Consider the following 27,576-nt stretch of genomic DNA (forward strand, 5'->3'; position numbering starts at 1 on the left):
TCGTCCCGAGGCAACGAAGGGAACCTCAACGCAAAGGATAACCGAGGCACGAGGGTCAAAGATTGGCTTTGAGCTTGGACCTGGAGGGCCACGACGGCCTGCAGAGTGAAAACATGGGCGCAGGTAGGACTCTGAACCCAGCGGAGCAAGAGGCGTCCGTCCCAGCAGGAGGTGCAAGTGGGGAGGCGCGTTTGCTGGCCGTTAGCATGAAGGCTAATCCGTCTTTGCAAAGCTCGGCAATAGGACTACACCTAATCCATCTGGCTGCCTTTTTCCCTTCCCCAAGTCCACACCCAGGCAGGTTTAATTGTCCCAGCTCAGTCCAGGTGTAGGCTCAAGAGGAGGGCAGAGAAAGCGCTTCAAGGACGTCCTTGAAAAAAATACGACATGGACATCAACTCGTGGGAGACTCTCGCCCAGGACTGCCCCGAACGGAGGAAGATCTCCTGCCAGGATCCCAGGGCTTTGAAACCTCGTGATGACGACGGGAGATGGAAAAGCGGGACTGGCAGAAACAGCGTGAACCAAGACCCCCGAGCCACCCACCCCGCATGCCCGAGCTGCACCGGTCCGTCTATCCCAAAATCGGCCTCATCAGCCATCTTCAGACCCACAAATGAGACAATTGTGGATGACAAATCACCCTTGGCCGCGAGGGATTGCTCAAGACTAAAAGAACTGGCCAAGGTAATTTTGGCGCCACTGTCTTGGAGAACTCGTGGAAGTTGGGTGAAGTCCCGAATGATGGGGAACGGGCAAATATAGAGCCCGTCGTTAAGAAAGGGAATTACAAACCCATCAGCCAGACCCCAATACCTGCAAAGATCATGAAGCAGGCCCTCAAGGGATCTATTATGAAGCGCCTAGAGAGCAAGGTGATCCCCTTGCCAGCTTGGATTCACCAAGAGCAAGCCATGCCTGACCAATCTGATCTCCTTCTCAGATGAAGTGGCGTTGCGGGGGGAGCAGTGGATGGGATACACCTCGACACCGTTTCCCACAACGGTCTCATTAAGAAGCTAAGGAAATACAGACTAGGCGACTGTGCTCAACGAGCAGTCATTAACGGCTCAACTTCAGGTGTCTAGTGCAGTTCTCCAGGGGTCGGTCCTGGGCCGGGTGCTGTTCACCATCTTCATTCGCAATTTGGACAATAGGATCCAGCGCGCGCAAAGCAAATTTGCACGCGACGCCACGTTGGGTCGAGTTGCAGACAGGCTGGAGGGCAGGGCTGGGCTCCAGAACGACCTCGAGAGGATGGAAAAAAATGGCCCACAATCAACCAGGTGAGATTCAACAAGGACAAGTGCAACGTCCTCAATTTGGGGTGGACCAACTGCATGCACAAATCCAGACTGGGCTGCAGGACTGCAGGGACGGATCTGGGGGTTACAGTGGATGCTAGACTGTGTGCTCCTGCTGCAAGAAAGCCAACAGCATCCTGGGCTGTATGAACAGGAGGGTCACTTGCAAACCAAGGGCAATGGTTTTCCCGCTCTGTTCAGCACCCGGAGCCCCGTGTCCAGGTTCGGCCCTGCACTTCAAGAGGGACGTGGGCAGTTTGGGACAAGCCCAGCACAGAGCAACAATGATTCGGGGCCTGGGAGGCAAGACTGATGAGGAAGGGCTGGAAGAGCTCGACTCATTTAGTCCAAAGAAGAGAAGACCGAGGGTGGGTTGATAACAGGCTTCAAATCCCCGAAGGATGGAGACAGGCTCGTCTCTGTGGCTGCAGGGGACAGGACTAGGAGCAACGGCCTCAAGCTGCGGGGGGGAGGTCAAGGTCAGGACAGGGAGCCCAGGACCATGCCTTCCTCATTTTGGTGTCTGAAGCAAGAAAAGCAGCTGACCCCGCCGGTCTCCAAGAAGCCCACCACCGTGGCGAGGTCCACACGCTCCCCGCAACGGGGCAGTGGGGATGCAGGGCTCTTCTCTGGAAAGGGAAGCGGTCCTCCAAAGCTTCTGCCCCCGCGTCTCAGCCTCCGGGCCAGGCAGCGCGCGTGTAGGGTTAGGGTAAGGGTTAACCTGACTGACCCTCTGCTTCTCAGCATCACGTTTAGTGACCGGGAAAGCTGCTCCCGAGGCTTTCCTACTCGCGCGCCCTCCAGAACTGAGCCCGGTGACTTCTCCTCGGAGGATTTCCGCTTCCCAGCGTCTGCAGAGCTCGGCTTGCGTCACGCAGGGTTTGAGCAATTCGCTGAGCATCCGATCCGACCGCACTGAAATCACCAGGAGAAGAAATGCTGACGAGGGTGACGACGAAGTCTGTTTCGAGCTGTTTTAAAGCACGGCCGCCGGCAGCTTTGAGAGACGAGGAAACTGAGGCACAGGGAAGGTAAGTGAGAGGCGGCGCTCGAGCGGGGAGGAGACCTCAGGAGTCCCCGGTGCTCACGCCACCCCTATCCGTGCCCAGCACGTCCTATAGTGCCCGTTGCACGCCGGCCGACGGGCAGAAGCGACGAGGTCTGGTTTTATATTACGGTACGGCTGTTTTACACGGCGGGCTGCAGCCCCAGGTCGAGGGGCGAGGCAGCTGCAGGGCGACGGTGGAAGAGCATTAAGCCGATCCAAACACCCCGTACTTTAAGAAATGCGAAGCGTGCGATGCACGATGCCCTTTATCGCCAGGAAAGGGGAAGACGAGGAAGAGCTGTGGCCAGAAGGTAAGACGGTGCATCTGCCGCTTCCAGGTGACGGTTTGCAAGCGATGCTAATTCCGGGGGGCTCTTCAATTAAGCTAATTTGCACATCACTGATGACTAGGGCCCGAAGTCCCTGCCCCAAAGTGCTTATGTCCTGAATAGCCTGAGGATTAGGAGACCTCACAGGACTCTGGAAGTCAACACATTGTCATTTGCTCTGATTTTAAGTGTTTCTTAAGGGCCTTCGGAGCGGGAGAATCGGAGGAATCGTGGGAGAAGGCATGATCGGATCAAGGATTCGACCTCCGCTCTCCTCCTGCGCTGATAATCCCCCGCACATGTCAACAGCAGCTCCATCCAAACGAGGAGGCCACCGGCCCGGGAGCAAAGAATAAGGCCCTGCATTGCACTTCCGCAGCCTCCGGGCTCGGGGCAGGACCGGTGGCTTCAAAAGCGGCCCCGATGTCCCTCGGGGGCACCTGACAGCCGGGTCCGATCCTATGCCCCCCTTCCTGTTGCATCTGGGAAGCAGAAAGCAAGCCCAGCGGCGCGCACGGCAGGCACGCTCCTGGTCCAGGATCATAGACAACGAGGGTTGAAGGAGGTCACATCTAGTCCAGCTCCAAGCAGGACCGGCCCCAAGTGCATGGCTCGAGCCGGGTCTTAAAACGCCTCCAAGGATGGAGATGGGAGGGTATTTGGCAGGGGAGCCCTGCGTGGAGCAGCACGGCGCTTCACACTGCCCAGGCAGGTCTTGCACACTCAGCAGAGCCGTGTGCATGCACGTGGGCTGTCCAACACGGCCCGGCAGCCAAGGGTCCTCGGTCAGACATAAGAATTGGCCCCGGTTGCTTAAACACAAGACTGCAAGCTCTCAGCCCCCAGGAAGCTGGCACGGCTTCTCGACGAGGCTTTGAACCTGGACACCCCCCGCCCCTCCGACCACGCTCGCCCCGCGGGACGGACTCGTCTTGAAGGGTTTCCTCTTCCATTCCCACGTCGAGACTTGCATGCACGTGCTACTTCCCCGCCTGGCCTCACCACCGAGCGGGTCGAGAGCACGACTGCGTACTCACGACGCCCGTTATTTCTCGGTAATAAATGACAAGGACACGCTGCAAAGCAAATGCAATCAGACGGCTGAAGGAACGTGGTGGGCTCTTGCAGGCACAAGGGAAAAGGAGGAATTCAAGGCACCCACGAGCACCGGTCGCAGCTCGGACCCGACAGGGACGGTCGCGCACAACCTGCCTGGGAGCTCGCTCGCACTCGGACGTCGCAGCAGTGACGGGCAGCCTGGAGATATCCGAGGCAGATAGATCGATTATGCTGGTAGCAGTCACCTTGGAGCAATATTTGCCTGTCACAACCCCACGATGAATTGACTAACATTTAGGGCCTAGCCCGATGCCCACGGAAGTCAATGAGGCGCTTTACATTTACTTCGGTGGCTGCCGGATCAGGCCCGCAGGGACTGCTAAAACATCACCGCGCTCCCGTCGTCGGTGGAAGTTACACAGACGTGCCGAGAGCAGAAACGAGAGCCGCGAGGCAGGGCTTTGCCCTGGGCTGGGCGATTTACCGGGGGGCAAACGGGGTCGGCTGCATTCGGCCGACACCCCGTTCTGGGCAGAGAGCAAACACGCGCGTGCAACACGGGACGCCGCGTACGAGCAAGCCAGTACAAGGTGCCGGCACCCGTGACGCATCACACGGCACGATGCGTGTGCAATACGGCGCTCGTGCGAATGCAACGCGGGGACGAGGCTGCACGCATCTCTGGAGACACGAAGTCTCAACATCCGCCTCTGCACCTCCAAAGCAACTTAACCGGCTTGCCCGGCGCGACGTGGGATTCGCACCGGCGTCGCCGGGAAGAATTGGGGCCGCCGCGGAGAGGGACGGCGCGTGTGCGAGTGGCGCGGCCGAGCCCCGGCGGCGCGCCGCCTCCCGAGTGCAGATGGATACCTCGAGAGGTCCTTCTCCTCGGTAAATAATTCATAGAAAACAAACAATCCCGGGTCTGTTTGGAGAGGAACAAAATATTTCTTTAGAAAAGTGAAGTGATTAAGTGCGGGAGGAGCTGGAGATGACAGCTGGTGTCTGCAGCTCCCGATGAGTCACCTTCACTCCGACTCCGGCGCGGGAAGCACTGCCCTTTTTTTTAACCCTTCGAGATTCCCGGGAATGATTTGTCACCGGGGTTATTAGCATTTCTCCCTAGATATCGACAGCTTGTCTTTCCTCCTTCCAGCCGGTGAGTGATTTCTTCACACGCTCGCCAAATATAGCCAAATCACCATGGTAAACGTATTGACAGAATCATATTAACAGCTGCTGAGCATTTACAGGGCTGTAAGTTATACAAAAAAAGAGGGAAGGAAAACACACATGGAAATAAACCAACTCTGAGCAGCAGTGACAAGCATTTATTTAGGAGTCGCCGGCTGGAACTATTTTTTATGCTTTAATTGCTAATTATAGGCTCCCACACAAGCGCGGCCTGGGACCAAGTTATATACTGCTCCTCCACCCTGCCCCACCGCCTCGCACGCAGGAGGCGGCGGCGCGCGGCATCGACGGCACCCCAAGTCCAGACGGTGAAGAAGCACGGCCCGTCGGTTCGGACGCCGCCTTTCCGAAACGCAAACGTGCAAAAGGCCGGCCCGGGCTGGGCTCTCTGCCGGACCCACGCGCTCCTGGGCTAAGCCAGCTGCAGGCGTGCGCCAGCCCTTCACGCCCGCAGCCCATTTCCGGGCACGTGGACATAGGACCGCGCGAGGCAGCTGCTTACGCCCCGACGCCTTCCTTCCCAGACGCACGGCGATTTGCGTTGGTCTGATACAAGAGAGCACATCTACCCAAAGCACCTCGTCTACCAAGTCCCTACCCCAGCACGGCCATGCCGTGCCGAAAGAGCCGCCCACCCGGGCGGGCATCAGGGCACGCGCCAGCTGCCTTTGCAAAAGGCTCCAAGACGAATTGGACAACATGAGAGCCACGCAGCTCAAGAGAGAGGGCCAAACCCGACACGCCTCCGCATCCTCACCGCTCCGACACCATCGCAGACCGAGGCTGGGATCCTGGATCCTTCTCCAGCAGCATCTCCGAGCCGTCTCCTCTCGTGGTAACCTGCAGCCCCCTCTCTGCCAGGGGCTCCCAGGCCAGCTTGGGCAGGGGCTCAGCCCCCCTCCCCGCTCCCGGCCATCTGTTGCTTAGTTACGACTCCCTAAAGTCTTGAAAAACTGGTTTTCGCTGGAGAGCGAGGACCGCCTCACGCGGCGCTCTCAGCTCAGTGCTTAACGGCCAACTTTTGCCAGCCTGGTGCTACCGCCCCTTGGGGGTTTAGCTCAGAAGGAGCTAAAATGGCATCAGGAAGGCAAAAAACCCCCAAACCAACCCTTGCAGCCCAAAAGGAGTTTTCCTCCATAGCCCGATGCAGACGCAGGCAGAGCACTCCCGTTCGGCGGCAGAAATGAACTGCCTTCTTGCATCCGTGCTGGCCTCGGGCTGCTTTACCGCTCCATCCGGGACGAGCGCGGACCATCTGCAGACCATCCTCAGCCTGGCGAAGGGGGTTGGTGCCCGAAAGTTTGCAAAGAAGTTTTTTTTTCCCTCAACTATTTGAGTTGGTCTAAGAAAAGTTACCGGATTTACCCAACGAGCCTTGCCTGCCTGCGACCTTGGATGACCACGGCTCCGACCTACACCCCTGCCGCAGAAACGATGCACCGTGCCCACATGAAATGCCTTGTCCCGCGATGTGTGCAAGAGCCACGAGGGTTCGAGCAGCAGGAGAGCCCCAGGAAACGCATCCTCCAGGGCTGTGCTTCTCATCCGACCTCCCAACGCTTGGTCCAGCCTGGCTTTCAGATGCCTCCAAGGGGCTTCCAGAAAATGGAGGTCACGGCCGTCTTGGACAACTCCATCCTTGTCACCAGCTTCTTCCTCTTCATTTGAGCCAATCGTCCTCATCAGGCTCGCTGGTGCCTTCTCCCATTCATGTCCCATGCTTACGCCGTCAGGCAGACCCTGGCAGCCTGCACTGGAGGTTACTTTACCACCCCATGCCCATTCAACATCCATGTCCTTAGGCATCCCTGTTCCCTAAATGCCACCTATTCACATTTTCAGCTCCAAAAGCCTGCTCTCATGGGGTAGAAGTTGTTCTCAATGCTGCCGTGGGACAGCCGTGGAGTTGCTCGTCATAGAGCAATCCCTTGTACAGGCCCAAAGGATGGAGCCTCGCTGCGAAGAGCCACCGCTGACAGCCTAAAAGCAACCCACAGGTCCAGGCACTCTCCATGGGGGCAAGGGAAGGAGATGATAACGGTCCAAAATGAGCCGCCGACATCATCAGACCTGGAGGTTTTGCTCCGCACCGCACGTGCCTAAAGCACCGCTGCCTTCGAGCAATGAGACCCCCCAAGACCCCGCTCGAGGGAGGTCTCGTGCCTGTCTGCTCAGCATGGTCTTCCCCACCTGGGGAGAGGAGTTGACCCATGCAACATTAAATGAGCAAGGCTCAGTCTGTTCAATTAGCAAGTCAATAATAAGCGTTCGTTAAAGGGATTTGGAGGCCGCAATTTGGGCACCTTGCCTAGCCAGCCACCCAGAGAGCCATGCAGCCAGAGCGGGGGCATTTGGAAATGGGGGACTCGATAAAATCAAGCATCCAACTGGCGCGGGAAGGTTTCAGCTCAGACGGGCGACGAGGCGCACCCAGGTGCCGTGCTGCTGGTGCGAGCTATCGGGTGCCCGTACAGTCTAGCTCAAGATACAGCTACTATTGAGACCCTCGAATTTGGCAAGTCCGCGCAAAGCTGAATTCCTCTGTTCAACCGCGTGGCTTTATCTCATCATGAAACGGGGGAAAAGGGGCGTGGGGATAAGAAGGTGAGCCGTCAGCTCACCGCACCCCAAACGCAGGCACGTCTGCTCGCCCGCTGGTCCACCAGCCATCCTAGCCCCGTGACAAGAGCACGCCGCGCGTCCTCGCAAGTAGCTTTTCCTTCCCCAGCAAGGGAAAGCCTAAAGGGAAAAGACAGGAAGCGATGCACAGGCAGGCGGGAAGCCTGCGAGCAAGGGGGGCATGGATGGATCGGCGATCTGGACTGCTGCCCAAGAGGAAAACTAGAGAACAGAAGGGCCAACCTCGGGGGCAAGGTCCTACGGCCGCCCGCCGTCCGAAGGGGCTGCGAGTGCGAGACCTGATGCTCTGGGACGCCGGGATTTCAGCCGGCTCCAGCCATTCCCCCCTCTCGCCCCGCGAACAGCCTTAACGTCAGCGTGACGGAGGTCAGCTCTGCACTGGGCAGGCCACATCTGGAGTCCTGTGTCCAGCTGTGGGCCCCACTGCAGAAAGGATGTGGACATGTTGGGGAGTCCAGCAACAAAAATGGTGAGGGGCTGGGGCACAGGACTGCTGAGGAGAAGTGGGCTGACTGAGTCTGCAGATGACTATGGGGGACTGAACAGCAGCCGTCATCTCCTTGCCGGGGGGCTGCAAAGAGGATGGAGCTGGGCTGGGTCCAGTGGGGGCAGACGACAGGACAAGGAGCAATGGGCTCAAGCTGCAGCAAGGGAAGTTGAGGTTGGAAATTAAGACAAACTCTCTCCAGAGGAGCGTGGTGAAGCACTGGAACAGGCTCCCCGGAGAGGTGGAGGAGTCTCCGTCCTTGGAGGTGTTGAAGACCTGGGTAGACGAAGCCTTGGCTGGGCTGATGTAGTTGGGGCTGGTCCTGCTTGGAGCAGGGCTTGGACTAGATGCGACTGGCCCGCCACAGCGACCTCCCAAGCTCCCTTCAAACTTCATTTTCTAGGATTCCCCAATTCACTCCAGCCTAGAGACTCTCCCAGCAGCTCACTTTTGTCCCGTGCAAACTCTGCCCCGTCTGTTTCCCACACCCCGACTTTCTCTCTTCCTTCGAGGAGCAGCGGGCAGCGTTTCCCGCGCAGCGGTCGGAGCCAGAGGTCGCTCGGCAGCACCCAGACGCCTTGCAGGAGACCTGGGCAAGGAGGCGATGCCCCCCGAGCAGGGCAGGAGGGGAAATGATCCTGGGGGCATCCCTGCCACTTCTCCCCCGCGTTCCCAGGAAAGCGCTCGCGGGAAAGTCCGGCCTGAACAATGCCAGGGATCTCAACAAACACCATTTCAAAAGGCAGGGCCAGGGACCAGCCCCCCCGCCCCGACCCCTCCGCCACTCCACTCCATCCTCCCTTGCAATCAACTCGAATCAGCTTAATAAAATAAACTCCTTAAGGCCAGAGCTGTAAAAGGGAGAGAAACCCCCTTCCATCTCCCTGACTATTAAGCCTCTTAGAAGTTAGAAGGCAGCTAAAGAAAGTGAGACCGTGCCAAGCGGCTTAGGAAAGCCCCGGGGAAGGGGGGCCGGGGAGGGTAAGACGTGAGCCGCGGCGGTTGTGGGTGGAACGGCGTTACCAGCAAAGGTTTGGGGCTCCCACCGCGTTGGGTGCATCCCAGACAGCTGCATCTGCAACTGCGTTGGGCATTTCTTCCTCTTCCAGGTGGCAATCAAGCCCCTGGGTGCAGCAGGGAAAGGAAAGGGATCAAGAGCTCCAAAGGCTGGGATGGGAGGCACGAAGGAAACACGGCCCTTCGCGTTAGCCCTCAACACCAGATGTTCAGGGTGGGCACAGACACGTGTCCTTGAGGCACGGCCTGCGCCTGCCCGGCAGAGACGGCACCATCCAAACGCTTTGGAAGAGCTCGTGGGCTAGTCTGGATCAGGCCCGTGTCTGCCCCGATGCAGACGCCACCCAGCCTCCGCCCCGTCCCTTACACCCAGAGCATCTTCACGTTGAACTCGTGAGGCTGCATCGACCCCAGGGGAACGACGTGGTCCAGGGGAGCTTTCAGGAGAAGCATCCCGCGGGGACCGGGGCATACGTGAACCTGCTCGCTCGCACGCAGCCAACAAAGGATATTCTCCGACGAGCGCCCTTCCCTCCCTCGCTTCCTCCCTCCGTACCGAGCAGGCCATGGAGCCCGGTCAAGACTTCCCCACAATAGTTCAGGGAACAGGTGTCTGGCATCCTGACAGACGTGACTCATCCGGGACCTGAGATGTCTGTATTAGACGTGCAAAAACGTGCAATCATCAAGAGCAATGCACTTTCTAGCAAACGCAGGAGGCCCGGCCCGGCCCGGCCCTGCTACTCTCTTCACCACTGAGGTGTGAAAGCGCACCGCGGTCCTGAATGCAATGCTGCCGGGACCTTCGAGGTCAGGGTGCACGGCAGAGACGTACGGGGAAGGAGTTGGCTAAAGATGCACAAAATACAAGAGGAAGAGCCGTGCAGGCCGGCTTTGGCCAGGATCTCATTCTTCATGTAGCAGAGCTCCCTCTAGGTTAAACAGGCCGGTATTTCAGAAGCCGTCGCTCCAAGCGTCCACGGTCTGCTCTCGTTTCTCTTATTTCTGTAGCTCCAGCAGGGAAGGCCTGTTATTCAGGGAGCCGGGAAGCACCCTGGAAAACACGGCGCTTGCTTTCTGCCGCACCAGCCGGTCCCCATCGGACGGGCGGTGGCGTGAATCTGGAGCGACTCCTGCTACTCCAGGATTTACACTCAGACCTGAATTCGAGCATCCCCGGAGCACAATGTCTTCCTACACCGGACCTCTCGGCCAAAACCGGAGTCGCGCCGGGGATGCAAGTCTGTCCCCAGCAATCAGATTTGCCCTTTACCCGAACGCGAAGCCTTCAAGGAGCAGCCCTGCAGCACCCGGGGTCGGGGACTGGCCGAGCCGGAGACGGAGAAGACGGTGGGAGCTTGGAACAAACTCGTTCCGCCCGCCTCCGCCTCGGACCACAGCTTCCCGGTTTATTCCTATTTTATCGGCGCCGCTAATAAACATGCAGCTCGCTTGAACCAGCGCAGCAGGTAGCTCTCGTTTACAGCGCCATGCAACCAGCTGCGGCTCTCGGGCCCTGCTCTGCTATGCAGCATAACACCGGCAATAAAACACAACCGTACTTGCCGCCGCGCCCGTGCTACCACCCGGTACGTGCCGCACATTAAAGGAACGAACCCGGAGTGCAGAAAAGGAGCTCGCCGCTTCCGCGCCAAGGCGTCGTGTCCAAAGCACAGCCCCGTTTTTATTTCATTTTATTTTTTAGACAGGAGAAGAATGCTGTTTGATTAGGAGTTTATGGCGTGTTTATCATTTTTATCTCCGAGACACTCGCCAGCTTGCTCTTCGGGTCTCACTGATTTAGTAGGTCTTTTCCCCTGTAGACAATGCAGAGGGTTATATGATAACCATAACTCTGCATGTTGTAGATGCATTTCCGTTGCTGGTAACGCGCCGCTTTTGGTGTGGTGCTTGTAAAACTTCACTGCAGAGCCACAGGAATTGCCAGCCTGACTCAGACGTTTGACCCGTCAAATCCAGGCTCCTGTTTCCAACAGCGGCCAGTATCGGTGTCGGGTAAAAAGCACAGCTTGCTAGGATCCCCCTCTAACCTAGAGCCGTGCTGACGGCAACGATAATGCTTGCTACCCACAGAGCTTCGCCGTGCAGAAGGGGCAGGGTTATCCACGGTGCAGATGGGGAAACTGAGGCAACCTTCCTAAACCAAGTCAACAGCAAGAGCCAGGACTCCTGTCGGTCAGGGCAGCCAGGCCCTTGGCAGAGTTGATGGAGGGCACAAGCTCAGCTCTGCAGGTGTCTGGGGCTCATTCCCCTTTGCTTTTCACCCACCCCTTCCCCTCCACAAATGAGCATTTAGCATAAGAAGAGAGGCCCGGGCTGCAGGGAGGCATCCGCCGTCCCTTGTCGGCAGCAGGGAAAAGGCAGCTGGCTGCAACCCAGCCGGGACTGGGGGACGAGGCTTTTCACATCTGGTTAAGTACTGCTAAACCCTCCGACGAGCTGCCTAATTATTACAGCACTTCTGCTGAAAATTAGCACGCTTGGCTGACCGTGCCGGGGCAGAACTGGGGGGCAAGCAGCTGCCCCCAGGAAAGGGGCTCGCGCCTGGAGCCGGAAGGGGCTTTTCCTCTGTGGGTCCTGGTGGGAAACCTGCTTCCCCCCTGCCCATTGTGCCAGTTCGGGGCAGAATCTGGCCCAGCCTCGGCAGCTCATGGGGATGCAGCCCATGCAGCGAAGCCAACGGTGCAGCCTGCCAAGTGCCCTCATGCCACACGGTTATTGTGAGACCACAAGAAATGCAGGTAGCACGGCACAAAGCGGGGGCGAGCGGAGCCGGGGGCAGGCTTGCAGGCCTTGCCTTGCCCTCGCCTGGCTCTCCATCCACCCGCCCGCGCTGGGGGGCTGCAAGGGGAAGGCCCCCTCCACGAGGGACCAGCGCACAGGGGACAGGAGCCGAGCTCGCTGGAAGAGTGCCCTCGCTGACCGGCGCCCACACCAGGGCTGGGAGTAGATCGTGGCAGCCTAGAAAACGAGGCTGGAAGGGAGCTCGGGGGGTCACATCCAGTCCAACCCCTGCTGCAAGCAGGACCAGCCCCAGCTGCATCCTCCCAGACACGGCTTTGTCTACCCTGGTTTTGCAAACCTCCAAGGATGGAGACTCCCCACCTCTCTGGGTGACCTGCCCCAGTGTTTTACTACCTTTCTAGTGAGAAAGGTCTTGCTAATATCTAACCTCCTAATTCCTCACGGGCAGCCCCATTCCCCCCGGCATCAGCATTGGCACGACAGCACATTGCCTCTACCAGCGCCAGCAACGGGGACTGGCCCGTAGTCCAAAGGCGACCCTGAACTTGCAAAAGTTCGCCCGGGACCGCAGCAAAAGGCACCTCTGAGGGGGCGAGCGGGCGTCAGAGGAACACGCAGGACAGGGAGAAGGACGGCACGAAGAGGGCGGACGCTGCCTGCTCCTCGGAAACGAGACCTCGAAGCACGGCTGTACTCGGGGGGCAGCGAGCCCGAGCGTCCCGGGGTTTCGATGCGCGCGGGAAGGAGCAGGGCTGCTTGCACAAAGCTGCCCTCGCCGTCTCGCTCCGCAGACGTCTCGGAGACCCCGACCGCCGGAGCCGACGGCAGACGACGACAAACAGGACGACCCGCGACTGCAACCTCTGGACGTTTCCTGACAAATCTGACCCCCCTCGCTCTCTCCAGTGCAGAGATGGCAGCTCCACGCCTGGTTTCGAACGTTTCTTGGCAGGCTGAAGGAGGACAAAAGGGGCGTTTTGCTGAAGCCGTGGGTGAAAAAGGCTCGGCTGCAGCCAGGCCCCCGATTCCACTTCCAAATTATAATATTTTAAGTACCTGAAAATAAATATTTTGTCAGCTGTTGAGAACGAAGAAGTGGCTTCAAGCTCCCAGAGAGGGGAACCCTGCCGAGAGGAGCGAGGCGGAGAGCGTTTGCTGCAGGACGAGCTTCCCCGTCTCCTCCCAGCACCGGCGTCCAGACCTGCCCTGACCCTGGTGGGACGGGACCACGTCTCACACCTTCCCCACAGCAATTCAGGGGAAAAGCCCTTTCTGCTCAGCTAAGAAGAGCAGCTGCAGAAGATGCACACTGGCATTGAGTCTGCAGAAGGGAAGACCGAGGGGGATTGAATAGCAGCCGTCACCTCCCTGCAGGGGGGCTGCAAAGAGGATGGAGCTGGGCTGGTCTCAGCGGGGGCAGACGACAGGACAAGGAGCAATGGGTTCAGGCTGCAGCAAGGGAAGCTGAGGTTGGATATAGGAGAAACCTGTCCACCAGGAGGGTGGTGAAGCACTGGAATAACCCAGAAAGGTGGTGCAGTCTCCATTCTTCAAGGTGTTGAAGACCCAGGTAGACAAAGCCTTGGCTGGGATGATACAGTTGGGGCTGGTCCTGCTTGGAGCAGGGGTTCGACTGGATGTGACCTCCTGAGCTTCCTTCCCACTCTCATTTTCCAGTATTATGTCCCCACAGCCATCAGTAGGATTCAGAGTTAACCACCCGACACAGCGCTGTCCACCCCGCTGCTTTGCACAACACCAGGCCGTGCTCCCAGGGATTTTTGCCACACCTGTGAGACCCAGAAACACATTTTTTCTTTCCCTCACCCCCAGTTAAATCACGAATTTTGAAGAAACCAAAGGACGACCGATGCCAACACCATGGCCCGCCCACCCGGCGCGCACGCCAAGGAGAGGAGGAGATGGGGCCCAGGATTTCTCAAGGGGAGAGTTATCCCAGCGGCATGAATTCTTCCGGGTTTCTGGATGGGACCCGTGGTAAAACCCACGGAGGAAGGGACCCCTCCCCAACAGCCTCCTGGAAGAAGATTACAACGAAGGAGCAAACTCGGCCACCTGGGTCCTTACTATGCAGAGACCATTGAGACGAGGGCACACGAAGAACGCGGGGAGACGGGCACCTACCCCTTGGACGAACAACGCTGCCCTTCCTCCCCAATGATGTGGGTGGGAGAGGGAGAAGGAGACCCCCCCCCCCCCCAATAAACCAGAAGGCAGTTTTGCAACAGAGCTAATTGCAGCCCAGAAAGGGTTAACCCCCCCAAACTCTCCTCTTGGGCTTTTCCATCAGCCACGCAGGACACACCACAACGCCACGAGGTGGAGGCCGGGCCCGTCAGGAAGGAAGCCAGCGCGTCCAGAGTTTTGTTGTTCTAAAGACTTTTTTTTTTTTGTTTTAATTTTATTTTACGGCTCAGGAAGGAAGCTGGAGCCTGGGCTCCGACTCCAAGAATGTCGCTTACTCATCCTTCCCTGCATTATTCCTTTTATCTCCCCCTTTCATCTACCTTACCCCAGTTCTTCCCCTCTTTCTCTGCCCTCCTGCTCTTCAGCGCAGTTCATCCAAGTTTCCTTGCTTTTTTTAAACTTTGGCCACCGTCCTTTAAAACAAGCAACCGCCGCTGCATGCGTTAAGGCAGCCTCCGCCTCACTCGCACGTGGGCACTTCAGCCTTGGCAGGACCCGCCGGGGACTTCTGTGGCAACCACGTCCGAGCTCCTCCCAAGCAACGAGCTTGCCTCAGCACCCTCTTGCAAGAGGAAAATGCTGCAGGGGCCCCCTTGCAGGATCACAGGCAACGAGGGCTGGAAGGGACTTTAGGAGGTCACATCCAGTCCAACCCCTGCTCCAAGCAGGACCAGCCCAACTACATCATCCCAGACAAGGCTTTGTCTACTGGGGTCGTATGCACCTCCAAGGATGGAGACAGCACCACCTCTTTGGGGAGCCGCCAGTGCTTCGCCACCCTCTTTATGAGCAAGTTTTTCCTAATATCCAACCTCAACTTCCCTTGCTGCAGCTGGAGCCCATTGCTCCTTGTCCTGTCATCTGCCCCCATGGAGAACAGCCCAGCTCCATCCTCTTTGCAGCCCCTGTTCAGGGAGGTGAAGGCTGCTATTCAATCCCCCTCGGTCTTCTCTTCTCCACGTGGTCAGCGAGGAGTCTTCCAAGCGAGAGTCCTTCCTCCCGTCTCTCGTGGGTGCAGCTGCGGGCAACGCTCACATCACAGCGGGTATTGCAGAAATGCCCAGTAAGACATGGGCCAGAAAATTTCTATTAAAAAAAACACACTTCCATAGGCAGAGAGCAAGTTGGGGCAGAGCTCACACCTGGCGAAATGCCTTAGCTACTGCAGTCACGAATGCCGTTCGCCTGGGGGCCTGCTGGGATAGTCCAGGGGATGCCGCCGGGAATCGCCCTCTCTTCCCTGCGCATTGGCAGTGGGGGAAAAACTCTCAGCAGGGAAGAACCGGGCGATGCATTCAGATGCCCTCCGGGCGCTCGTGCAATCCCACGTGGGTGCAACTTCTGAACCAGAGCCACCGCTGACGGCATCCTGGCGGGAGACGCCCACATGCAAACAAGCACGAGGAGCATCCAAGCTCCTTTCCTCCCCGCCTGGCCTATGTGCTGGGTCCAGTTCTGACGGTACCGATGCAAGGTCTACTCCAGATTGACTGCAGGGCGAGAGCTTCGCTGCCTCGCTGACCCACGACGATCCTCCAGCCATGTCCCCTCTCCTAGGACTCCCACTGACCACAGGACAGGGTTTGCTAATGTGGGCAGGGGCTGTGCAACCCTGCACAACACGGCCGTCCTGGCCCCATAACCGTGCCCCTGCGCCCGCTCTATTCCAGCCGGTCCCCGGGATTTCTGTATCCGCCTTTGCAGGGCTATCCTGCCCGTCACACCACTCTCATTGCAGACCCTGCCTTTATTCTGCAAACAAATTCCCCCTCCAGCCCGTGCCAGCCCCATGCTCCACCAGCACCCTTCACCCTTTGACCTACACTTCCCTGCCCACCACCGCGGCTCCAAATCATGAATGAACACAGGCTGCCAGTCATCACGCAGCTGGCTTTGCAATCAGGGCCAGGATGTACTGCACGCACGTGCATCATACGATACCCGGAGGAAAGGGGAAGGGACAGCCACTGTGCTAGGCAGGCGGGGTAGCCACGTAGAGGTGGTGCCCCCCCCCCGTCTCTGCTGCACATCTTCCTCCAAGTGGCACATCTGCTTGTATGAATTCGCACAGGCTGGGGCCTTTATCCCAGTATCACCCACTTCCTGGGGATGCTGAGGTCGCCCATTGCTCCGTCACCCCGATAAAGCGAGCCGGTGGCTGAGCGCCCACGTCGAGGCATGCTTCCCTGGAGAGGCAGGAGGTGAGCGAGCAGCAAGGGATAGCCGAGATAAATGCAGAGCCCGCGATGAATCATTGCGGCAGTGACTGGAAGTGAAACCGGTCTGCAGCACGGAAGGCGAGCGAGCCGAAGACGCTGGGCTCCCGCAGCCAGGTGCTGCAGACTCGGCCTCATCGCTGGCTGGGGAGCCGCACGGTCCCTTCTGCAGGCCGGAGCTGCTTTCCACAGGTGCGCAGCACCCTCCACGGCACTTCCCGCACGAGACAGAGAGCACCGCAGCACCGGCAGGATCCAACCCGCTGCAAACAGAGCGGAGGAGAGCTGCTGTCCTTTCCCATCTGCACCGAGGCGCAAACCGGCCTCTCGCCTGCGGCAAAACAGGGCCATCCGGATGCGTCTTTCCCACCCGGCTCCCGCGGTCAGCACGCCTGGGCCCGAGGGGCTCTCTGAGGAGGGGTAGGCGATGCGGGGTATCAGGAGGTCTCTCCGCCCGTAGCCCTGCTCCCTGCCTTTGGGTCCGAGTAGATCCAGGAAAGCAGGGACCCCGCGGCTCAGAGCTGGCTCGGGGGGACAGTGGAGAGGGAGGCAGCAAGCATTTTGCCCCTTAGCTCATTTACCCGTGGACTCGGCAGCACCGGCGGGGAGAGGGGCTTCCCTGGGGCTGCCACCCGCGCACCCGGCGACGGGGAATACCGCCGGGGAGGCCGAGGGGACAAGTCCCGGCTCCGCAACTGCCTCCCTCTTCTGTCTTGTAGTCAGCTGCAAACTGCTCCATTTCCAACGATTTCATTCTGCTGGGGATGGGGGGTTTTCTCTGGGAGGTTTTTAGACGACTGAGCTCAAGGAATACTCTGATTTTCTACGTTGCTTGTATTACAGTAATACCCAAACGCCATTTATTTTGGTGCTGCAGGTGTTCATGCATGCACGCACACTCATGCACGCGCACACATGCATGCACACGCTCTGAAGGGCTCCTCTCGTCCCAAAGCACTTGCCATGTAAATCGCAAAGGGGAAGGGAAGTGACATGCTCAGAGGGGAAGCGACATACCCAAGGCCTTACAGCAGGTCAGTGGCAGAGCTGGGATTAAACCCCTGCAGCCCGCCAGTGCCCTGGCTCCCAGCCCAGTGCCCGCCCGCACGGCTTCCCAGCTGTGTTAGAAACCTGTACTAACATTTTTAAATGAATCCAGGGAGGACGGCGAGGGGAGAGGAGAGGCGAGTGGTCTAAGCTACGTCCAGGACCCTGCTCACACCAGACTGATCGTCAGAAGAGCCTCTCCGCAATGCCAGATTACCCCGGGCCGCTCCGCGGTGCAGGACGCCGGGCGCCGGACAACTGCTCCCGCTCGCCAGCTTTCGGGAGCTGCGGCTTGCCGGAGGGGCTGGGGGAGACAAGGTCAAAATCCAGCTCACAACGCATTGGGCAGAGAGAGAAAAAGACAGGGGTTAAATCACATTAAGCAAAGCCAACACGATGCAGATTGAAAAGCCCGGCAGACAGAAACGCAAATATGCGTTCATCCGAGCGCCAGCGTCTCGCTCTGTTTACACGCCCAGCGCCGTTCGTCCCCCCGAATGCCCCGCTTCCCTGCCCGCCCGCAGACGTCCTCGTGTTTTGGGGACAGGAGAGCGCCCCGCTCCCTGGGAGCCCAGACTGCAGGGTCGCACGTGCCGCCCTCGCTGCTCGCCCGCGTCGCGGGCCTGACCCTGCGGCCCCGGCCCGCGCCTCGCCTCGCCTCCACCTCCACGCCCCGGCCTGCTGGGTTTAGTATTCCAGCCAGCGCCGGGTTAATAATAAAGCCCCGCGCTCCCACGGGCAGACGAGCGCGCCCGCGCCGATCCTCCCTTTCACGCCTGCACACAGCCCTTGTATAACTTTTTATATTTTCCCTCCAAAAGAAAAGATTTTAGTGCTTTTATTTTCCCTCGTAAAAATGAGTATGTGCCATAAGCCCGGCGCTCGCAATCAACCCGCGAGAACAAAGCATTTTTGTGCGCTGGAGGGAGGACGTCGCGAGAAAGCAGATCCCAGTTTCAAGTTTCCCGAATGGGAAGGGGCTGCTAGACCGCAGCGGGGACCCCCCCGGCCCGTGTCCCGGCCCAGAGGGGATCGTTTCACCCTGACGAGGGACGAGAAACGACAAGAGAGGGATTGCAAGAGCCTCTTCCCCCCCTCCCCGAGCTACAACTGCTATGGGCCACTAAATCTTCCCTCGTCCCGGTCCCTCTCAACCCTCTCCTTTCCGCCCCCAGCAAAACGCCTGTGCGGAGCCGGGGACGAAGAGCCCCCTGCTCCGATCTGCGGAGAGGGGCGACTGGATGAGCACAACCATCATCAGCGTTTTAAAAAGACAAGACAACAGATGAAAAAACCCCCCAAGACACAGGTAGGATCAAACCCTCTGGTCCTCGCTCAGGCAAAACTCTCCAGCACTTCAAGGACTCGATTGCACCAAGCCCCCCCCGCGCACGTCATCCTTTCCCATCTGAGACAGCCCACGAGCCGGATTCTCCCCTGCCCGGCTCAACTGGAGTCGCTCCTGATTTACACCAGCACGACGACAAGGAGATGGGCCCAAAAGGTCAGTTAGTGCGTGCAGGGCACGGCCGGATGAGGTCCCGCATGGAGGATTGGAGCCGTAAAGCTGACAAACACTTTGACATCCAGGCGGGGGATAAACCCGGGCACGTGTCAGGGGCTATACCTGGAGGTTCGACGGCGCCCATGTTTGCACGCACACACCAACAGCTACCCGTCCAGATGCAGACAGGTATGCACACACACACACACACACACACACACACACACACACACACACACACAGATCAAAGATGCATCTCTGAAACCAGAGAGAGGTGCGCACCCCGTCTTTCAGGGAGCGCTGCAGGCTGCACCCTCGCGGCTCAGGAGACGGTGAAGCCCCATCACGTGTACAAGCACCCACTTGCAAATGCACCCAGAAAAAGCACTGAGTTGGCTTTGCACCGCTGCAAAATACCCCCAGCAGCCCCCAGCTCTGCTGTCTTCTCTTGCAAACCTGCAGGAAAGGGGAGAAAACCCCCCACAGCCTGCCCAGCAGGCAGACACGACGGGAGACCGGCACAGGGATGTGAACGGCTGGAGAAAAACTGTTACCGTTCACTTTCCATGTCTGTTTTTTCCCCTTGGTCCACAAAAGTATTAATAGAAACCAGCTTTGCTCTCAGGGTATGCTTGCATCAGAAATCCTTAATAAAAATACAGCCTAATATTATACAAATGGGTTAACTTTATTCTCTGCACAAATACTAATATGCTGTCGTCTTTATGCAGATTTGGGGTTTTAGACGGCAATTATTTACCCCGAGCCAGCCTCGCACACAAGCGGGCAGAATCTATTTTATACCTAGAGATATTAACCAGCAGAAAGGATGGACGGGGAACCATAAAATCTGGTATAAAATACAATTATCCCATTTTTCAGCTTCCCCAGGAGGTGAGCGAAGGGGGGGGGGGAAAATGAATTTTGCTGCTGGCGTCTGACGCAACGTGTCCGAAAGACACCAACCAGCCAACCAAGGGACGCGGCCGGCTCGCAGACGGCCTCAAAAGAATTTCCCTTGGGAAGAATCCCAGAAAGTCGCGGTTGTTAAAAGAGACCCCACCACGCTGCAGGCTTTCCACCCCGGGGAGCGAGCCAGGCCTCTCGACTCCTGTTCATCTGAAGAGCCGAGAATTTCTTTTTCCCTTGAGGTATTTATTGCCCAAGATGACTGGAGCAGGGGGAATATTTTATATTATATATATATATTATATATATATATATATATATATATATATATATATTAGGCAGAAATGCTTACTGGCTCTCTTGCACTCCGTCTACCCCCACCCTCGCACACGCTCACCCCTCCACTAGCTGCACATGCCATCAATCGCAAAACTAAGACATGCCACGGCCAACTCCTGAATTTTGCAAGTTAGCAAGTGGAATAATAAAGCAATGTTTTAACTGTCGGGGATAGTGGCTCACAAAGTGCACTTTGGTCATTTCCTTTAATAACTGTAGTTTAGCTGTAATGATTTATAATAGTTCATAATATTCTACTAACTGTACTATATTAATAATACTAATACTTTGCCCTTGTAGCACGTCTTCTGTCAGAGGATATCGAAGCACTACCGGCGGCTGTGACGTAGGTGCCATTAGCCCCATTTTATAGACGGGGAAACTGAGGTTCAAAGGCTCGCCCGAGACCAGCGATTTCCGTAGTCCAAACTCGCTGCCTTCACCGCAAGGTCGGCTTCCCCCTTCCCTAGCTCGACGTTGCGAAAGCAGCTCCATCTGAGGAAAGGGAAATCAGTGCTCTGCAATTACATCTGCGTGGAGGAGCAGAATTTGAACCCCCCACTGCTGGGGTGGGTGCTTTTTTCCCCACCCCCCTTCCTTCCTTCCTTTTCGGAGAAATATTCGGTTTGCCGATTCACCGAGCGAGACTCCGGGTTCGTCCTGGAACGGACACCCGCGCCCCCGCGCCCGCCTGCAGAGCGAGAGAGGCCGATAAATATTTACTGCGCGTGTGCCCATCTCTCCCGCTGCAGGTGGATAAATATGACATTTGCATTTAGCGCCGCGCTCCTCGCCCGGCCGCGAGGAGCCCTTCGGAGACCTGCGGGAGCCAGCGGCCGCCGGTCCAAGAGGAAGGCGAGGGCACGAGGCACGGCTGGCATTTCCGAGACGACCGGGTGGCAGAGGCTGTGCGTGGGGAAACATTTTGGAGGAGAAAAGAGCCCCAGCCCTCCCTCCAAACGATCAATTAAAAGCCATCCTTCTGCCAAGAGCCAGGCGAAGACGGCAAATGACGGCTGCGAGTAAAACGGTCACCCGGATCGGTTCTGCATGACAATTGATGGGAAGGGAGGGGAAGGCAGAGGCAGAGGCAAGGGGGGCCGGTGGAAGAGGCAGCAGTGTCTGTTCTCCTTCCCTCACCATGGTGATTAGGCATGCCGAGTGTGCAAGACGGCCCCGAATAACAGAGAGAGAAATACAAACTGGAGACCGGCAGATCGGAGCCAGGCCAGATGGCCCTGCAGCCGGCAGGGGCTGCTCCCATCCAGCCTGTCCCCACTTTAACTGTTCAAACATTTCTTTATCCCGACAAGACAATTAAACCCGACCGCATGAAAAGGAGTCTCGGCAACAGTTTGCAGAGGGAGCAGGACGGTCGTTGCCAAAAAACACAAAAAGCAGGGGGTGGCGGGGCGGCCGGATCCTGACTCCGCTCGGCTGCGCTTTCACCAGAGCGTGGCCCTGAGGCCGCGGCGTCTCCCTCTATCTGCCGACCCGCGCGTTCCCACCGCTGCTTTTGCACTCTTCCCACGCACGCTTGTGCACGCTCGCTCACCCCCCTGCCCACCCCCCGCGCTGTGGCTGGGGAGGGGTAACCGTTCCACTTAATTCAGCTGATTATTTCAGAAGCAGTTTTAAGCGCTCAAATCCGGCACCGTCACGGAGGGTTATGAACAACGCAGCGTCATTTTTTATCTCGACCCCGAGTTTTACCCCCGTGGAGGGGGTGGGGGCATTACAGCAGCGCGTCCCCCGCCCCGCCCCGCCACTCCCCATTGTTCTGCTAGGGACTAATTAGAAACAGAGGGACACGCGCACGAGCGTGCACACCTATTGCAGGTCCTAACACCAGCACAGCCGTGCACGTGCCCCCCGAGTCCGGCGTGCGACCCGCTCGCAGGGCCGCCTTTTGTTTCACTTTAGAAAACGAGCCAAACATGACAACTCTCATCATCATTACGCTTAGCACCGCAACGGCCCTGGAGCAAGCGGCTCGCTTCCTGCTGCGACTCGCGGCTGCGACGGCAGCAGGGCAAGCGGCGATCGCCGTGACACTCGGATCATTTTTTAACGTCCTGCTAAAATAAAAGAGCATCCGTCAACGACTGCGGCCGCTTTAGATGGGACTTGTCGGAGGCGAGCAAAGCTCTCCAAACGCTACCAAATTAAGCGGTTCCCTTGGGACGCTCGGCTGCTCCGCGAGGTCTCCGCGCAGATGGGGAAACTGAGGCCGGCTCACTGAAACCAGAGGCAGTCGCAGAGCCGAGGAGGAGAAGGGAACCGCTGCCTTGACTCGCGTGCTTTAACCGCTTGGCCATTTCTCCCCGACAAAGCAAAGAAAACGTGATTTGCTGCTAAGGGTTTACCACGCCAAGGCAAGCCGCCGCGTGCGGTTCCCCGAACGTGGGTGCCGGGCAGCGCCAGCGGCACGGGGCGCGGAGAGCTGCAGCCCTGCGCGAAGGGGATGCCACGGCGACTGTCTGCGGGGAGCCATCAGGACAGGTTTTATTAGAGAGCGGCGAGCGAAGCAGGGAAGCTTTTTTTTTTTTCCAAGGGGGATTACAGGCGTCTATCGCACACGGGGACATAACATTTATTCCGCTCCTGCTAACGAGGGTACATTTATTTAAAGAGCCCCATGAAATGTGTTTGTCAGAGCCCGCAGCGCGCGCTGTCCGTGAGACACCTCCGCCGGGCCATAGGTGTCATTATCTTCCCCGGCGAGCGCCTAAGCCGGCCGGCCCCGGCCAAAGCAAGTGTCTAAACACACAGCCACGTCTCCCCGCGTGGCGTGCGTCTCCTCCGGCACGCACGGCCTCTCCCCACCCCCCCGAGGCTGGCACGGCCGCTTGCCCAACATCCCCCAAAACTCCCTCCAACTGATTCATCAATAAGCGAGCACAAGCGCACGCTGTGCAGCTCAGGACTAAAACCCAGGCGCTCTGCTCGAGGGCCGGCTCGCTGACGGGAGGCTGCGAGGCACGCACGACATCGCAGCTGGGCCCACGGGACTCTCGCGTCTGGGCATCACGAGGCCAGATCCTGATCTCTCTTGCACCAGCGCAAATCCCAGGCAACTCCACTAAAAGCCAGTGGGTTTGGCCTGGGTTTGCAGGGAAGTAACTGAGAGGAGGAACCGGTGTCACGAGGCGCGTGCCCCGTCACTCCCGCAAACGCTGCCGGGAATGCATCCGGGTGCGAGTCCAGCCGGCACTGCAGTTACGGCTCGACAGCCTTTCCATTAGCCAACCCACTTTTCAGGGGCTTTAAAACTCCAGCGCGCTGCCGTCCTTTTCTTAAAAGGAAAGTTTCTCCGAAAATGGTCCCCAAAGTCATAAGGACGCACAAAAAAAATTCCAAATGGCCGCTTAAAATGGGGGGGGGGTTTGTAGTGGTGCACGGCACGTAAGTAATGCAATCAGAGTTACACGCCTATCGCGCTGTGGTTTTCAGGATCATGAAAGGGAGCAGACAAGCGAGCGGCTGAACCCTGCAATTCTGAAGGGCATCTATTGGACACATGAAGGCTTAACTGATGCAGTTCAGGTTTCCTACGCCCACCTATATAATTTTCCCTGGAAGCCTGTCTGCAGAGGCATTTACCTCGCTCAGGGAAAGGATCCACGTTTCACCAGGAGTTACACACACTGTTTACGCAAGGAAGCCAGGAAACTGCTCGAGGGGCAAAGTTCAGAAAAAAATTTTAAAGACCTTTAAATACATATTGACACACGGGTATAAAAACCCCCCTCCGAACACGGACGGCCCTCTCGCAGCCCCTTCGGTCCTGCCACCCTCGGCCCCTTCCCGGAGGAACATTTTGCATCCTAAAATCTTCCGCCGAGGATCCCCGGGATCGCACGGCGCGATCCTTCCCCCGGCGCGGGAAGCGCGCCCCAAGTGCAACCGCAAAACCCGGTGGGGCAGAGGATGGAGGGAAAGGGCGAGCGAGCGTCAGTTGTCGCCGCTCACTGGTTTAAGAACTTTAATCATAATGAAACGCGCTGCTGGGCATCTAAAGAGCGCGCACGCCCCGTTATCAATGATTCCCCTAACAACCGGCTTGCAAACCTGGGCTAGCACGGGGGCACGTTTTGAGGGAGGGTTAAAAATGAATCGAGGCATGAGAAATGGGGGGGGGGAAATCCAGGTTTCCCCCCACTTCAGGTCAGTCCATACACAGTCCTGCTGGCTGCGATGCCGGGACTCCTGCTCTGGTGTCAAGCCGGTCATTTTAACCATTTTCTCTCTCTTTTAAAGGAAAAGAGCGGCGAGGGGAGGGGGGACGCTTTTCACCTCTTCACAAGTTTGCAAAGCAACCTGCAAAGTTTTTCTTGTGCCTCTCATGGCAAGCCCAGCGCACGGCGGCCGGCGCAGGACTTCATTGCATCGTGCAGCACCCGCACGCAGGGTGCCGCGCCGGCAAGGATGCGGGGTCCCCTTCCCGACGGGAGCACGTGCGCGTCCGTCAGTCCACGGCACGCCGTCCAATTCCTTGCACGGATTCGCTCCTTCAAACTGCTTATCTGACAGGATTTTGCTAGCGAGAGACAGTGAGTGACACGCTCTAAATTCATTTAGCTCGCGGACCTGCTCTTCCGTCGTTATCTCCCCGAGTATTCAACGGAGCAAGCTTCATTTCCATGCCCAGTTTCTACTGATAAAGGGGAGAGATCCATAAAACACTCACGAAGGACGTCTCCGATAGCGCGATACCACCGGGGGCCGCGCTCCCCCCCAAATTCAATGCACATTTCCACCGTACACGCACGCACGCACGCGTGTGCACTTCCACCTCCAGAACTTGTGCCGGGTGGAAAGCCACAAGGAGTAGACCTGGAACAATGACGGCGGCTGCAAGGCACGGAGGGTAATTTGGGGGCGACGAAGGGGGCGAGCGGGAGAAGAGAGCCCGCATCTGTCGCGCGAGGCACGCCCGGGCTCCTCTCGGTGGGAACCGTCCCACCCTCGCGAACGCCGACATAAAAGACACACTTGCAGCATATTTCAAAACCAAAGAGCGATGGATTTACAAGGCAGGTTGATTTTATGATGACTTTTATTGAAAAGGTACGCTGGGTTTAGGCAGATGCCTTTTAGCGCCGGTAAGTTAACACAGTGCCTAATTCAAGGAGACAGCCTGAGGAAGCAGTGCCGACAGGGGAGAGCGAGCCACAATGTCTCTATTACTCTCCTCGGCATCATAAAGAGGAGAAGAAAAATCATCTCGGAAGGGGGAGAGGAGAGGGGAAGGCGCGCGGCAGGTTTCTGTGCCGCGCGGCGGTCTGGGCATGTACAGAGACACAGATAATATTATTTAAAGGGCAACAAGACGAACATCCACCAGAACAAACAAAGCAGCCCAGGTAAAAACAACCCCTCCCTGGCATCCGCACGGCACATCTGGGCTCCCGCTAAACGCTGCCGTATCCGATTGCGGTCGGCGGGACCTCGCCGCTCTGCTTTCCCCCGGCAGGACGGTGCACACGCACCGACCGGGTCAGATAAACCCGCCGGCCTTGCACGCGGGGAGGGCAGCGGGGCAGCTGTTCCCGGCTGCACGGGAGATAATGCCAGGGACAAGCCAGCCGGAGAGCGGAGACATGACAGCGTTTTGCCGTGGCCGGGTTAGCTCCCATTCAATCACGGGGCCGGGAAAGGGCGGATCACCTTTCACTGGTCATTTGAAGGGGGAAAGAGAGAGAAGAGGAAGTGCACGGCCTATTTCAGGAGCCAACGTATTGAATCACAGCGGCATACTCTGCCGTCTCTCTCCGGGAGAGACCCCGATTGCCAGAAACACTCTTCGACTGAATACAGAACGAGGTCCCTTTGCAAAGTCCGAGGCATTAGACGCAAGAACCGCACGCGGTGGGAGCGGAGCGGGCAGTTTGCACAATCAAGCTCCCTGACCAGTTTCTGGTTGTGCACCCCACCGTGCCCACGCACGTGCACATACACACACATGCCAGAGGCTTTCTCCCTGCTTCGGGGCACCGGCATCTGCCTGGGTCTAAACGCCCCACGTTAAAGCATAGAGAACAGGGAGCAGGGCCTCCTCCGAACACACCTTACCCCACAATCCAGCAACGTCCCCTGGGGAGGGGGGAAAGGCAAGGCAACATTTTATGCTTGAACTCAGGCGGACGGCAAGGCCGTTCCCCCCGTCCGTCAGCAGAACCACAGCTTTACAGAGCAACACACCTGTTGCGCGCCAGGCTCAGCGAAGCGAAGCCGAGAGAGGTAACGGAGGTACTTACATCTGTCGTTCCGGTCTTCGGGGCTGGACGAGGTCTCCCGGTCAGATATGAGGCCCGAGACGGCGAAGATCTTTTTCCCCGTGTCGTCGACTTTGAGCGACCCGGGGGAGCTGGAGGGGAGCTGCGTGCCAAACTCGTACTCCTTGCCATCGGCGTCCGAGAAGCGCAGGTGGGGCGAGTCGGTGTCGTGGCAGTTTTTCAGGCGCTTGGCCGGGGTGAAGGCCGACTGGTAGCTCTCCCGGTCTTCGGTGGAAGCAAAGGGGCGGAAAGCGCCAACGCCGCTGTGGTTCAACATGCTGATCGGGGTGCAGTCCAGGTTGGGGGGCGCAAACTGGGGGTGGAGGTGCAGCAAGGAAGGGGGAAAGTCACGGTTCGCAAAGGCGCCGGGCACCCCACCTTGCCGGTGATACATGGAGGCAAACGTATAGGAGCCATTGGTAAAGGGGATGTGCACGTCTTTATCCACCGACACCGGGACGCCGAAGGGTCTCGGCTGCTGGCAGGGGATGGACGCGTCGCGGCTGGCTTCGGCAGTGGAGGCGAGCACCATCAGCGCCGGAGACGCCAGCGGGTTGGGAAGATAGGACGAGTTCTCCATCTTGAAGGCTGCCCGGTGTAAGTCCATCGGAGTCTCTTGGCTCAGCAGGGTCACAAAGGGAACGATCTTCCCCGGCAGGAAAGCGAAGCGACGCCTGGACGTAGCGCGGGGGAAATCACTGGGGCATCATCACGGCACCCGAACTGCAGAGACACAAGGGAAGAGAAAACACAAGCGGTCAGGCTTCCGCACGCCCCTCTCCCGGGCGCAGCAGGCCACACGCCTTCGACCCAACTGGCCAGCAACGCGCCGCTGTGCTCATTCAGGGAAAATCAATAGACAACTTCACACCCGGCTGGAACCGCGAGCAGCCCCCCGCGCCACGGGGGTGTAGCCCAAAAGGGGCGAGCCACGGGCCAAAAAAATCCTACCCCGGAAATTAATGCAGACGATTCTGTTTGGAACAGCCGGATCCACGCATGCCAACCACCTCAGGGCAATCGAGAATGAAGATATCAGTCGTCACGAAACCCGATTACAATTGTATAGATATGCACACGCAGAATTACAACGTAAGTGCATATGCCCGGGCACAGCAGTGAATTTACTATTTGCACACACACACTCCCACATAAGAACAAACACTCTCTGTTGTACGGATCGGCACAAACACACGAGTGTTTCTGCAGCACACCAGGCCTCTGGCATGTG

General features: G+C 58.0%; 1 protein-coding gene across 2 annotated transcripts in view; it reads right to left on the reverse strand.

Annotated features, from left to right (window-relative positions):
* RNF220 (ring finger protein 220) overlaps positions 1–27,061 on the reverse strand; it is a 223,060-nt gene extending 195,999 nt beyond the window's left edge. The window contains exon 1 of one of the 2 annotated variants that reach the window (XM_014521375.2): positions 26,328–27,061. In XM_014521375.2, the coding sequence (XP_014376861.1) occupies positions 26,328–26,952 (625 nt within the window). In that variant the 5' untranslated portion in view covers positions 26,953–27,061. The remainder of the gene's footprint in view (positions 1–26,327) is intronic. The other variant, XM_025206829.1, reaches the window with a different exon arrangement.
* Between the last annotated feature and the right edge of the window lie 515 nt (positions 27,062–27,576).

Source organism: Alligator sinensis, unplaced genomic scaffold (assembly GCF_000455745.1).
Source record: "Alligator sinensis unplaced genomic scaffold, ASM45574v1 scaffold781_1, whole genome shotgun sequence".
NCBI classification, from domain to species: Eukaryota; Metazoa; Chordata; order Crocodylia; family Alligatoridae; genus Alligator; species Alligator sinensis.